Genomic DNA, 15,621 nt, shown 5'->3' on the forward strand with positions numbered 1-15,621 from the left:
GTTCATATGCATCCCAATCCTCCGCCATCTCATCATACAGGGGAAAGGGAGGAGGGAATGGTGCTGGAGCAGACTGCGTGGAGACCAACGCTGGAAGCACTTGTTTCATAGTGGCCCTGAGCTCCGTCTGCTGCTCAACCAAAACCCGCACTAAATCCTCCATGCTGAGGATAAGCTGCGAAACCAGAACAATGATGCAACATGCGAAAGAAAGACCCTACTCGTCGCCATTTGTGTAGTAACACGGTTCATGTTTTCCATCGCACTTCACCTAGTGTAGACCGAGAACTGTCTCCTAGGCTTGCCTGATGTGAACTGACTGGGCAGAGCCCGTGCTGCCTGAGTTGTTGTTGTTGTTGTTCCGCCGGCAGAGGTCATGGCCGAATGCTCACGTGCCCTTTGGTGGACGGGACTCTACTTGCAGCAACTACCGTCTGTGACGCGCCGTGCCGATGTGCGCCTCCCGCGATCTTTCTGGTGGCTACTGAAATAAGCTAGGTCTACACTGGAAGCAAAATAGATGATGCCTTCCTGCAGACATGATCTGCAAGCAGTAAACTAGTAGCTGGCAGTCACAAGTGTAAACTAAGTAGTCATATTGAAATAAAGACTAAATCAAACTACCATTAGACAAGTACCAGACAGCCTGTATGTGATCAGATTTGGGGAATACTTGTAAGTATAGTGACAGGGGATTCATCAATATATGCTTCTTTTATAGTCATCCTGTGAGAAAGCATACTGTAGTATTGGAACAGGATTCCACATATTCTCAATTTTGACCTTTTCTCCTGATTTTGAAATGTTTAGTAAATCAAACCCAACCATAACAGCCTTCAGTTACTTTTCTTCTTCACGTGTGATATTGAAGATGTATCCACTTGATGTATAGCCCACATTTATTGCTCACTTCATTAATGCTGCTCCACTTTATATCTGAATCAAATTTTTTGCATTCATGTTTCATTACTATAAATTTTGAAGTTCCAAAATAAAATCTATGAGCTTCTGTTTGCAGAATTGCAAACACCGAGCCTGTTGTTCTTGGGTTAAACAGTGAGGTATCAGTCATTGGCAAATGTTTGTTACCTAAAGCTTCCCCCACCCTTTCCACCTCCCCCCCCCCCCTCCCCCCACACGCACACACAGATCTTCAATGGTTGGCAATTTAATCTCATTAGATTGCTGACTGTTTGAATGTGCATCCATCTTGTTTACTCTATAAACATGAAATTCATTTTCTTTTATAACTACTGCTTGGCATCCTGACACACTTGTCATCTTGATCTGCATATTTGTTCTATGAGGTGCATTCAATAAGTAATACAACACATCTTCTTCTGAAAGCAGGTTGGTTTTATTCAGGATTCCAATATGCCATATTATTACCTACTCTTTTGTCTAAAAAGATTCACACATTTCCATTTATTATGGAATGCTTTTCTTAACACAGACACAGTGACAAATGCCATAATTTATGTCTGGCATCATAAAGATGTTGCAAGGCCAGGAAAGCGTACAGTTTGGGATGAAACAAACCATTTGCAAACCCAGCATAGTAAGTAACATATAAAGACATTGTCAGATTATGAAACTTCCTGGCAGATTAAAACTGTGTGCCCGTCGAGACTCGAACTCGGGACCTTTGCCTTTCGCGGGCAAGTACTCTACCACCTGAGCTACCGAAGCACGACTCACGCCCGGTACTCACAGCTTTACTTCTGCCAGTACCTCATCTCCTACCTTCCAAACTATACAGAAGCTCTCCTGGAAGGTAGGAGACGAGGTACTGGCAGAAGTAAAGCTGTGAGTACCGGGCGTGAGTCGTGCTTCGGTAGCTCAGTTGGTAGAGCACTTGCCCGCAAAAGGCAAAGGTCCCAAGTTCGAGTCTCGGTCGGGCACACAGTTTTAATCTGCCAGGAAGTTTCATATCAGCGCACACTCCGCTGCAGAGTGAAAATCTTATTGTGGGAACATCCCCCGGGCTGTGGCTAAGCCATGTCTCCGCAATATCCTTTCTTTCAGGAGTGCTAGTTCTGCAAGGTTCGCAGGAGAGCTTCTGTAAAGTTTGGAAGGTAGGAGACGAGGTACTGGCAGAAGTAAAGCTGTGAGTACTGGGCGTGAGTTGTGCTTCGGTAGCTCAGATGGTAGAGCACTTGCCCGCGAAAGGCAAAGGTCCCAAGTTCGAGTCTCGGTCAGGCACACAGTTTTAATCTGCCAGGAAGTTTCATATCAGCACACACTTCGCTGCAGAGTGAAAATCTCATTCTGGATTGTCAGATTATATTAAGGCACTGAAATCTAAATGAGGAGACAAAGAGTAGTTGCTCAAATATTTGCTGAAGAGTGTATTTCATTTCTGTAGTCCTGAGAATGTGATTACCTGGAAGCAAAGTGAAATGGAGAAGAAAATTGATCAAATTTAAACATGTAGCAAAATAATAAACAAGTAAAACCCATTTTGTAATTTCGTGTTATGTAACTGGATTTATTACATTACCAGCTGTCTCCAACACACCATGCATGCACACACACACATGCACAGATACACGTGCACAGTGTTTCATTAAGAATTTTGAGTGATGGTGATGTGGCAGGGTAATAGAGCAGAGTATTAGGTTATTATCTTTGTCACTCGGCCAGTGTGTATCCTATGGCCCCAGCCAGTAAATCTTAGGAAAAGAGGTAAACAACAACACAGGAGTATAAATGTACAATTTTTCAATTATACAATTTAGTAAAGCCTTCTCAGGTGTCATAAAATAAATTACAGAAATGTATATGGGAATGCAGGTTTTTTGGTGAATTTCATTGCTGAAATCTTCTCGGGATATCAGTCAACTGACAGTGTCATCTTGTAGAATGTTTCATGAGTTTCTTATTCATAACCTCCATGCAAAGTAATAATAGACAATGTCCTTAACATAGACGGTAGTTGTCAGCTGAATATGGTGTGGTAGGCACTCATCAAAAGGTGGATGGCCAGTAGAATGTCTTTGTAAGGAAATCAACAACATGAATTAGGATTGATTACTATTCATCTCATAGAGGGGGCACTAAGTGGCAGACAGGGACATTAAGAGTAGACTTTTGTATATTACAAGGGTATGTGTTACCAACAACATGGCACTCAGTAGTTACTACTTGAAAATGACAAAAAGGCTTGCGGTTCTTGGACCGTTAATATTAACAAAAATTACAAAAAGGCTTGTGGTGCTTGAACCCTACACTTCACTATTAACATACCTGGCAGGTAACTCATACCATAAATGTGATGATGTGCTAGCACTATCAGCTTTTTATATCATCATGGCACCTACTGTGTTATAAGCAAAAATAAGGAGCTGCAAACAGAAATTCTACACTAGTAGCATACAAAACCATGTTAAAAAGCATATTCATGCAATAGCCATCATCTCAATGTCTTTCACACAACATAAATTATTCAGGTTCTTCTTCCCAGCACTGGTAGCTTAGAATTTCGAAGATGGAAACTTGTGTAAAGTTTTGTTTCTTGTCGTTCATTTTGTCTGAGTTCTCTGCTTACACTTCTCTTTTATATGGTGTAATTTATTGTTATTGCCTTTCACTTTTTCCCCGTCCCCACTTCTTGCATTACAACTCCATTTTCTATGCCACTGTACATTTTCATCTCATCTACATACTATTCCTGCTCTCTCCTTTTTTAATTTCTGGCATGTTAATACTCTCCCTGCCACTTCTAACTTCTGAATTTTTGTCAGATCTTTTTTTTTTTTTTTTTGTTACATCTCACTCTTAATTTCCCTTTCATTGTATCCTGGTGTGTGTCAGTGGAGTTGCAGGTCATGTATGACTGTCTTGGATAATCCATCAATGGGCCTAATTCTACCAGCTTCTTCCTGTTTATTCCTTTTGAAAGCTATCATTCACTTTAACTTTCTTTCAAAGTTACTAGCCTGTTGTTACTTTATAATTAGAAGAGTTGAGTCTATTTTGTAGTATTTCATTTTGGCATATTTGATTCTTTATAAAATATAACAGGACTCATACAAGCAATACACATAACTCGTTACACACATCCATCCCCATTCATTTTCAGCATAATAATGTCTTTTCTATCCAGCATTTTCAATAACTTCACTAGCTTCTCAGATTCTTTTTTTTTCCTTTTGCTTCTTTTATCTTTCAAAGAAAATAAGCTTATTGTTTCCGTGGTATTTTAGTAAATTCTTATTTATGATGCTGGCCACTTACAGTTATAACTGTTAACAGATATGGTCAGTTGTACTTGCATTTATCAATGTGTAAAACTTGAAACAACTGTACTTTTAAAATGGGTTACTGAATTTGTACACTATAGTGTACATGTCAATGTGTCAAGAATGAGTATAAACCTACGGTTAATAGATTCACATACAGCTCACTAGAATGGCTCCATATACAGCAATAACTAAATAACAAACAAGAAAATGTTTCAAAATATGTTAAAATAATAATACTACAATAATGTAAATTCCAGGATAAAAATAATAAACAAAAATAAGAGAAGTAACTATGTACCTGAAGCTGACAGATCCATAGCACACAGATTACATGTAACATCTCTGTGATGTTAATTGTTTCTCTATGTTATGTATCGATCAGCTTGAGCTGACTGCTTGCCTTTCCATATATTTGTTTGTTAAAATAATAGTAGGAATGTATATCATGAAAAATGTAAAAACTTTTAGTTAAAAATATGTGTACAGTCTCACCATGGATAATTGATTACTTGGAGAGTGATCTGCAGTAAAACAAAATTAATAGCAATAAATGAAAGGAATGAAAGAGAAGGAAGTACAAGGAAAGTAGAAGTTGCTTTGGATACAAAGCATCCTTTGCACTTTGAGATTTAGAGTGGCAAATGAGATGGAAATTTATGTTAGATACAAGAAAAAAATATAGTATAGCACATTAACATTTAAGTCATGACATTAGGTAGATTGTAGCTTAGAGAGTGTATGTCTGTGGTCTGAGGAAGTATTGACAATATTTTGTATGCCTTTAACATTGTGTGTACAATGTTTTTATGAGTACATACTTGTCAGTTATATGTCACCTACTGAAACTGTTTTCACATTTGGTAAGTCATTAATGACCTCACTTGTGCTTCAGGTAATATCAAGAGATTCCACTTGTACATTCTTAACATCTTGTGAACAAGTAATGAGGAATGTTAAACACATATTACAATTTGTTGTTAAATTCTGTACTAAAATTTGAAACTATCTTAGTGTAGTTTAAAGTAAACTTTGAAATAACTTAATGTTTCAATACCTAAAATACAAATCAGTCAAAAATGTAAGAAAACTACAATTTTTACTCCATCTGATTTTAAAATAAACCCACAGACCACAGAAACTCAATTTTTTTAGGACCTTGATTAAAGGTTATAATATCTGACTTACATATAAAACAACTTATGTATGATTGTAGGTTCAGCCAGATCTGGAGGAACTTACTGAAAATGCTGAAGAGGGGGGAGATGAAGCTGAAAGTAAACAAAGTGAAGTTAAACTTGGACGTCTTCAATATAAGGTAAATTGGTCCTGTTTCTTTTAGGACGTGTTCATTTATTCTCGTACTATGCTTATATGCATGTGTACATCTACATATGTCCTTTGAAAACCGCCCTACACTGCATTGTGGAGGACACAAGGTTTATAAATTTGTTTTGCCTCCTTCATGCCACATTTACAAGTTGTATTTAACAAAAAAGATTGTCAGCAAGCACCTGTATTCACCTAAACAATTAATTTTCCTTCTGTGGTCATTACAATAGATATAAGTTGTGGAAGTAATTTTTCTTGACTGTTATTGAAATGCAGCTATTTCTAGAATAAGCTTTTCTGTGATGCTCTCTTGTTGACTAAAAAACCTATGATGATTGTGTTTAGTCATTAATTTAATCTCCTCTGTGTGTATACAACTTGGTAATTGTCAGATCACTTAATAATATTCAAAGGTTTTGTAAGCAACCTCCTCAATTAGTGAATTACACTGCCTTAGGTCTTTCCCTAAAAGAAGCTCAGTCTGGTATCTGTGTCCTTATGGCTACATTTCATGATCATTCAACTTGAAATTACTGTGAGCATATATTTCAAGATACTGGACTGATGTGACTGAGTTTAGTGTCTGATCACTGATCATGTAACAGAAGGAAATTGTTTTCTTTTTGTCTATTTATAGTCTCTCTCCAAATATAGGAAGGAAAGTTCTACAAAATAAATATTTAGGACTAAAGGAGACCTTTAACTGAATAATGGAAGCATCAAGTAACCGACACACACACACACACACACACACACACACACACACACACACACACACACACACACACACACACACCTTTGTCCTTGGGGGTGGGTTGCTAGTGGCTCAAAGAGAGACAGCAGGTTTATTGGATAGGAATGCAGGAGGGAGGGGTGATAGGTGCATTTCTTAGTCATGTGTTGCATAGGCACTGGAGCCAGTGGTGTGAAGTGCATGATGAAGGTGATGGAAATGCGGATTTGGGAGGGAGTGTCAGGTCAGAGGAAGGGGAATCTGTTTGGTGGAGGTGTGGGTGCAGTGATGGCGCCGATCGGACTAGTAGGTGTAAATTGCTCCGACAAAAGTGATGATAATGAAGTGAAAGGTGGTAATAATTGTAGGCTGTGCAACAAAAAAGTAAGGAAAGGTATCCAATGCAAATGCTGTAAGTGGTGGTTTCACGAAAACTGTTGCAAAATGAACATAAAACTGATAAAAGTGGACCACTCATGGTTGTGTGATGCATGTGTAACGGAAACGTATGAGAAAAAGTATATTGACATTATTAGAGACAAAGATGCAATAATTAGAGTGTTACAAAGTGATCTTGAAGCTTTACAAGTGAAATGTGCTGCATTGGAACACAAATACAACATTTTGACGAATAATAATACTCGTCGTTCAAAAGTAAACAAAAGTAAGTGTTCTGAAACTTGTAACTCGCGTGTAAACAAGGAAGGTGCGGTGTCTAAAAATCCAGGAAGAGACGTTTCAGAAGAAAACAGTGTATTAGTAGTAGAAGAGGACCTGGGTGAAAGTGGACGCTTAGAAACAAAGGCGAAATCTGCCAAGAACAATACTACTACCACACAAAAAGGAATGCAACATGGAGCCAAGGTAAAAATATTCGGAGACAGCCATGCACGTAATGTCTCAAACTATGTCTCAAACAGTGCTAAAGAGATCGTGAAAGTGTCTGCCATCGTTAAGCCAGGGGCTAAGTTTGGAAACGTGATTAGAAATGTAGAAACAGAATGTGCCAGTTCCAGTAAAAGTGACTGTGTTGTTCTCATAGCGGGATCGAACGACGTTTACTGTAACGAAGCCAGTGGATATATAAAAAAACTGCTCGTTATCCTGCAACTGCTGTCAACTACAAATGTAATAGTAACTAATGTACCCATGAGATTTGACCTGGCCGACTGGTCGTGTGTAAACAGTGAAATTCGGCGAACAAATCAAAAATTAAAACACTTCTGTTCGAAATTCAAAAACGTAAGACTACTTGACGTCAGCATATATGAAAAAACTTACTTCACAAAGCATGGACAGCACCTAAATCGATCTGGTAAGATGAGACTCGCATCAGATATAAACAAAGCTGTTGATGAAATATTGCGCGAAAGGAGTTGTGAAAACAAACACGTTATCGCCCTAAATGATAGCATGCAGGGAAACTAGCGAAATGGGCCAATTCCAACCGACTTTGGCCCAACATTAAAAACTCAGTGCAAGTACTGAAAACGCATGTGGAAGTGCCATTACGTAGTAAAAAAGTTAGTTTTAAAGATGCTTTAGCTGGTAATGTTTGCAGTAGTAATTTCATTATGCATTTGAACATTAGAGGTCTATCTGAAGGAATGATCAGCAAGCTTTATGATATAGAAATTTTGTTAGAAAGTATGAAACAATCTGTAAAGGTAATATGTCTAAATGAGCATTGGCTTGAACCTGAAAATATCAAACTCCTCAATAAACTTACAGGTTACAAACTAGCTACCTACTTCTGTAGGACTAATGGGTATGGTGGCTCTTGCATACTAGTGCATTCCACAATAGGCTATGAAATAAGACAGAATTTTAGCTATTTGAATGAAGAACATACATTTGAGAGTTGTTGCATTGAACTTAGAGAGTATAACATGCTAATCATCAATATATATCGCACCCCTGGGTACCACATAAGTTCTGTATTCCTAGAAAAATTTGAGACATTGTTATATAAATTAAAAACAGGAAAAATGCATAAGAAAATAGTTATATGTGCTGATTTCAACATTGATGTAAGAACTGATGACAAATTTTCTTTACATTTAAAGAACCTGGTAGCTATATATGGGCTAAATCTAAATTTTGATCAATGCACAAGAATTACAGCAACCTCTTCAACTTGTATAGATAATGTTGTTAGCAGTTATAATTACAGTGTAAAAGAAAAATTTATTCTAGATCTAGGAGTCTCAGACCATTCAGCACTATTTGTATCACTATCAAAACTAAACCCAGCCTGCCCAACAAAAAGATGTAGGAGCTTTAGTGAAGGAAATGTAGAGGAATTTATTAAAAAACTAAACTCCACTGTGTGGTCAGTCAGCAAAGACACTTCTACAAATGAAAACTACAATAACTTTTTAACTGAATTCATGAGTGTATTCAATGAATGTTTCCCTGTTATAACAGTACAGACTAGGACTCTTAAAAATAGATCATGGATAACAAAAGGAATAAAAGTGTCTAGTGCTACAAAGAGGAAACTGCATATGGAGGCAAAAGTAAATGGAAGTCCTGAATTTCTTAAATACGTAAGCACATACAAAAAAATATTTGACAAAGTAGTTAAATTAGCAAAGCGTATTGCAAATAATAGCTATATCTCAAATGCTAAAAACAAATCAAAAGCTGTTTGGTCTGTTATAAGAAGTGAGGTCGGCAATGAAATGGAGAAAAAATGCCCCTCAAAACTAATGATAAATGGTAGAGCTGTTACAGATCCCAGTACCATTTGTGAATCCTTCAATGACTTCTTCATAAATTGTAATAAAACTAGTGATTATCCACCACCAAGTACAAAGGGTAGTGCTGCAGAGCAAAATTGCACGGGTTTTAAATTTTCCCATGTTTCCAGCTCTGATGTTATAAAAATCATAATGTCCCTAAAAAATTTAAACTCTGTGGGTTGGGATGAGGTCCCCACTAAAATAATAAAAATAGCCTGTCATAGTATTGCGCATCCACTCTCCCTCTTAATCAACCAGTCTTTTGATGAAGGATGTTTCCCAGACCGATTAAAATATGCAGAAGTAAGGCCAATTCATAAAAAAGGCAAACAAGATGAAATGGGAAACTATAGGCCTATCTCACTATTACCAATTTTTTCAAAAATATTTGAAAGAGCAGCATGTGATCAGATGCAAAATTACAATTCATCCCACAGCATTATTTTACGCAATCAGTATGGTTTCAGGAAAGGCTGCATCACAACTCGGGCAATAAACGAACTGGTCACAAAAGTTAGCAGATGTCTTGACGATAGACTGTGTGTATCGGGCATCTTCTGTGATCTTACCAAAGCTTTTGATACGGTAAATCATGACCTGCTTCTCCAAAAACTGACAAACTATGGTTTTCAAGGAAAATCTCTTAATTGGATGTCGTCATACTTGGCAAACAGGAAACAAAGAGTACTTGTAAACAACAGTAACAAAAAATTAGTCTCTGGAAACACACTCAGTTAGGCGTACCGCAAGGTTCTATATTAGGGCCTCTACTATTTTTGTATTATATTAATGATATGCCATGCCAGGTTCAGTCTGATACCATCCTCTACGCAGATGACTCAACAGCAATAGTATGCTGCAAAACTGATAAAGACTTAATCCATCGTATTGAGCAAACACTTGGGGAAGTGGAGAAATGGGTCAAAAATAACAGCTTGAAATTAAATCTTACAAAAACAGAAATTGTTCATTTCACCACAAAACAATCGGCTCAATGTATAAATGAAATAACATACAAAGACAAAAAATTGGACACTGCAAACTGTGTCAAATTCCTTGGGGTACTAGTGAATAAGAATATGCTGTGGGGTTACCATGTAGACAGCATACTAAGTCGACTGAACAGTCTTGTATATGCCATGAATGTCCTATATAGCATTACTGATTTAGCTGTAAAGAAAACTGTATATTATGCATATTTTGTATCAGTCATAAGGTATAGTATAATTTTTTGGGGGTCTGAGAAAACAAATCTGCTCAAAGCCTTTAGGCTACAAAAAAAGATAATCCGAGCCATGGTAGGAGCAAAAAGGAGACAACACTGCAAACCTATATTTGAGAAACTAGATCTAATGTCCATACCTAGCTTATATATATATGAGCTTCTCATATTCACAAAAAGAAACCCACAACTTTTTGAAGGCAACTGCTTCTTGCATCAGTATGAGACCAGGCATAGAGCAAGTTACATGTTACCTACCCATAGACTAACACTATGAAAAAACTCCACATTATATGGGCATGAAATTTACAAATACTATCTGGAAGGGGAAATGTGACCCACCTCTAAAATATACTGAAGGAGACTTGGAAAAATATCTAAAAAATAAATGCTACTATACGGTAGAAGAATTCTTGAATGATAACCATGTAAAAATAATTGTATAGATCACCACAATATGTATTATGACAAATGTGTAAAATACTTTATTATGACAAATGTGTAAAATACCTGTATAGCAACACATGTATTATAACCTAAAATTAAGTTTATTAGTCTGTATGTAGTATAAAAACTGACAAGTCACCTATGTCGCAATCCTTGATTGTATAAGGCATGTTACATGATAATAAAATTTGATTTGATTTGATTTGATTTGAGATTGAGGCTAGGAGGATTGCAAGAGTGAAGGATATGTTGTGAGGATAACTCGCATCTGTATAGTTTAGAAAATCTAGTGATGAAGGGAAGGGTCCAGATGGCCCAGGTTGTGAAGAAGTCATTGGAATTGAACATCTTGTGGTCAGTTGCATATTGTGCCACTGGGTGGTTAACCTTGTTCTTGGCCATTCATCAGTGTCAACTGGTAAGTTGTCATACTGACATAAAAAATTGTGCTGTCATTGCATTGGAGTTGGTATGTGACATGGCTGCTTTCATGGGTGGTTCTGCCTCTTATGGGCAAGATAAGCCTGTGACAAGAATGGAGTAGGAATTGCTGGATGGGTGGATTGGGCAGGTCTTGCACCTGCTACTTGACAGTGATACGATCCCGCAGTTGATGTTGGGAGTGGCATAAGGATGGACCAGGATGTTGTATATGATGATTGTGTGATGGAATGTCACTTTAGGAGGAATGAAAAGTATTTTGGGTAGAATGTATCTCATTTCTGGGCGTAATGACAGATAATCGAAGCCCTGGCTAAGCATATGGTTCAGTTAAAATCAAACAATGGAAAGTCCAAGATGGAATGTAACAATATTATGACAAAGAAAGTTACCACTTTCCTTTTTACCATATGGTTCAGTTGTTTGATGAGGAGGTGGCTTATTTGTATGTGATTCTTGGGGGTGTTGGGAGGATTAGGGATGTATGAGGATATGGCACAGGAAATCTGTTTGCAGACTGTGTTTGGGGGTAATGCCTGTCCGCAAAGGCCCTCATGAGACCTTCTGCTCACTGGGCAAGAGAGTTCTCATCACTGTTTATACACTGCCCATGGATGGCCAGGTTTGTATGGAAGTAATTTTTTTGGTGTAAAGTGATATTCTATCACCCACTCAAAGTACACAACATCCTAGTCCATTCCTATGCCAGTCCCACTTGCCTATGAAGACACAGGCACAAGACCTGTCCAATCCACCCAGCCAGCACTTCCCACTCCAGTCTGATCACAGGGTTATCCTACTCTGTCCGAGGCAGAGCCACCTGCAAAAGCAACCATGTCATGTACCAACTCCACTGCAATCACTGCACAGATTTTCCTGCCGGTATGGCAACCAGCTATCCATCAGACTGTGATCAAGAACAAAGTGACCACCCAGTAGCATAAGAGGCAGCTGAACACAACACACTTAATTTCAGTTGCCATTTCACAACCAGGCTGTCTGGATCCATGGGAGCTATGCTTGCAACACTTCCTTGCTCATGTAGCCCTTCTCCTCTTCCTTTTCATTAATCCACTGTCCCCATACCCTCCACCCAATAGTTTTCCTTCCTCTGTTCTGTCACCCCCTTCCAGTCCATGTCACCTGTATTGTGTGCTACACCCCATTGGCTACGTTACCTGTGCATCACCCACTTAACCCATGCACCTGCCAACCCTCCCTGCTGCCTCCCTTCGAGCCACTAGCTACCCACCCCCAACCCCTCTTCCTGCCTCCTATCTTTCTCTCCCTCTGGCCACCCTACCCAGCTTAACCCATACCCCACTGCAGACTGTCAACTGAAACACAGTCCTTGCATTAGGTGTCCATCTTGCTCAATATGTAGGGACACAGGTGTGTGTGTGTGTGTGTGTGTGTGTGGGTGGGTGGGTGGGTGGGTGGGTGGTGCACTCTACCTTGACAAAGGATTTAATTTAAAAGCTAGCATGTTTCTTGTTCTTTTGTGTGCGCCTGTCAATGATTCAGTGCTTCTCTTATTTCTGAGTGGTCTCTTTTACTCCTAAATATATTCTCCTTCCCTCCCTTTCTCCATCTCTGTCTCTCTCTTCCTCTCTCTCTCTCTCTCTCTCTCTCTCTCTCTCACTCACTCTCTCTCTCTCTCAGAGTCAGGTACAAAGCCAAAAAGAAAATGAAGGAATAGCAACACAGCTTCATAGTGTGGAGGTCAACAGACATACTTGTTGTAAGGCAGTTTACGTGCAAAACAGACTTAGAGAGTGACTGGAAACTGTTCCAATGATATCCGTTAAATTACATTCTTATAGCTGAGAGACCGTTGTGACTCTTTGCACCAACCGTTCATCATCTTCAAGTTTCCCCGCATTTTATAAAAATTTTCTAACAACAGGAGCTCACTATATATAGCTGAAGAAATACATTATCTGATATGTTATTTGCATTGCCAAGAACAGCATTAGTCTTATTAATGTTCAGTTCCCTGATTCTTACACAGGGTGAGTCAAATAGGACTTTACAACTTTGAAATGAGATAGAAGTCTGTCAAGATAACTTGTAGAATCAGCAGATGTGTCATTTTGTATTAAATAACAAAAGATTTCATACAAAATTGTCAAGTGCCATTTTGGTTCAGTGTGACTACCATTTGTGATGTGGCATACATCCCACCGGTAATCAGTTTCCTCCCACACTTGTTGCACCAAATCGTGCATAAGCTGTGCAACAGTAGTGTAGATTTTTTTTTTCAGGTCGGGAGGAACATTTTAACTGTCTTTAATGAAACCCCGAAGTTAGAACTTCGGTGGTGTCAAGTCTGAGGAGTGAGGTGGCCTTCACAGCCAGTCCACTGATGTGGGAAGCAATTATTGAAGAAACCTCAAACTTCTGTGAGGAAATGAGGTGGTGCGCCATCTTGCTGGTGGTGAACCATCATCCCAGTCATCTTCATCAGTATGTCTAATTAAAAAGTTTTTAAGCATATCCTGATACACAATACCAGTGACAGTTTTCTCCATGAGAAAGAAAGGTCCATACACTTTCAGTTTGCTAGAGGCACAAAACACATTAATTTTGGGGCTGTCACAAACATGTTCCAGGGTTGCATGTGGATTTTCACTTCCCCCTATTTTACGGGTTTTTTTTATATTGATTTTTGAGGTCTGCGGGCAAATCTGTCTCTAACCCATTCAACTAACCGTCATTGCATGGGTGCATGGTGATTTATGGGATCTGTTCAAAAAATTCCAGAACATTTGTAATTTTGCGCCAGTGGTGTTGGAGCAAAAAGCAGTTGGTATCCCTGCATATGCCTGTGTTTAATATGTGACTTCCCAAAGTGTATATTAGTTATTGTTCGCTGCTGTACTAAGTAGAGCATTGTGTCACACAGTTTGTGAATTACGAGATGGCAGAGTTAGAGGAGCAATGCGTCTGCATTAATTTTGGATGAAAGTCAAGAAAACCTTTACAGAGACACATGAAATGATGCAGGAAGCCTATGTAGATGAGGGCTTAAGCCGTAATCAGTGTTACAAATGGTTCACATGGTTTAACAATGGCCAAATGGAAGTTAAGGATGACCTCTTTCAGGATGCCCTTCTACATCTACCGGAAACGCTAATGTCACCAACATCAGTGAAATTGTGCATGCCAGTCGAAGACTGGCACAGAATCTTGGAATACATCATGGTGTCACCAAGCTTGAGTTTGCCTCATGGCTCATGAGTCAAGACCAGAAAAACCTTTGCCTCACAATCTGTGAAGAGCTTTTGAATCACACAAATGAGAATTAGATGTTCGTGAATGAGAATTAGATGTTCGTAAGTAGTGATGAGACATGGGGTACAGTTAAGATGTTGAGACTGAAGCTCAATCTTCACAATATGTCGAGAAAGGTTTTCCAAGACAAAAAATAAAAAAAAAGCTTGCTAGGTCAGGTAAAATGTGAAAGTCATGCTGATAGTTTTCTTTGGCTTTGAAGGATTTGTTCATCATGAATTTGTGCCGCAGGGACAAGCAGGTAATCAATGGTACTATTGGGACTTGTTGCAACACCTGTGGGAAAATGTGAGAAGGAAACAACCTGGAATGTGGTAAGACAATTTATGGCTCTTGCACCATGATAATGCACCCGCACATTCATCCCTGTTGGTGCATGAGTATTGCACTAAAAATGAAATCACTGTGCTGCCTCATCCTCCATACTCTCCAGACCTGGCCCCTGTGGACATTTTTATTTCCAAAGTTGAAAACCCCATTAAAAGGACAAAGAGTTACAGTTATAAACGAGATAAAAGAAAATTTGCAGATGATGCTACATGCATCCAGCAAGAGGTGTGCCAAGACTGTTTCTGTAAGTGGAAATAGCATTGGGAGTCATGCATCAATTTTGGAGGAGACTATTTCTAAGTAGACCATGTACAGTAAGTAAAATGTAAGGATAGAAAAATTTTGTGGACACAGTTCCAGAATTTTTTGAACAGACCTCGTATCATATTGCTGTGAACAATACATCTCAAAGAAGTTCTTGTGCCCAGAGGAAATTGTAGGCCTGCTTAGGGATTCCTTAGAGTGTTCAGTGTGAATTTTACATTTAACGGTTGTTGCAGAGTTTGCTTCACGAAACCAAACACACAGCGAACACTATCCACACCAGTGAAAGTGGCCATTTTAACTGTGAACTATGCTCGTATTTCTGCTGGCGGTTGGGGTTGGGTTGTTTTGGGGGAAGAGACCAAACTGTGTGGTCATCAACCTCATCGGTTTTAGGGAAGGATGGGGAAGGAAGTCAGCCGTGCCCTTTCAAAGGAACCAACCCAGCATATGCCTGGAGCGATTTAGGGAAATCATGGAAAACCTAAATCAGGATGACCGAACACGGGACCTGGTGGCAGAATAGGGTACTGATGCTCCTCATGAATCAAATTTGAGGTTGATTGCTACAAA

General features: G+C 38.9%; 1 protein-coding gene across 6 annotated transcripts in view; it reads left to right on the top strand.

The window, feature by feature from the left end:
* The window catches only part of LOC126278032 (synaptotagmin 1-like), a 942,194-nt gene that overhangs the window by 833,233 nt on the left and 93,340 nt on the right, over positions 1-15,621 (top strand). For all 6 annotated transcript variants that reach the window (XM_049977766.1, XM_049977768.1, XM_049977767.1 and 3 more), the window contains one exon: positions 5,458-5,559. In XM_049977766.1, coding sequence (XP_049833723.1) covers positions 5,458-5,559 — 102 coding nt within the window. The remainder of the gene's footprint in view (positions 1-5,457; positions 5,560-15,621) is intronic.

This window comes from Schistocerca gregaria, chromosome 6 (assembly GCF_023897955.1).
Source record: "Schistocerca gregaria isolate iqSchGreg1 chromosome 6, iqSchGreg1.2, whole genome shotgun sequence".
NCBI classification, from domain to species: domain Eukaryota; kingdom Metazoa; phylum Arthropoda; class Insecta; order Orthoptera; family Acrididae; genus Schistocerca; species Schistocerca gregaria.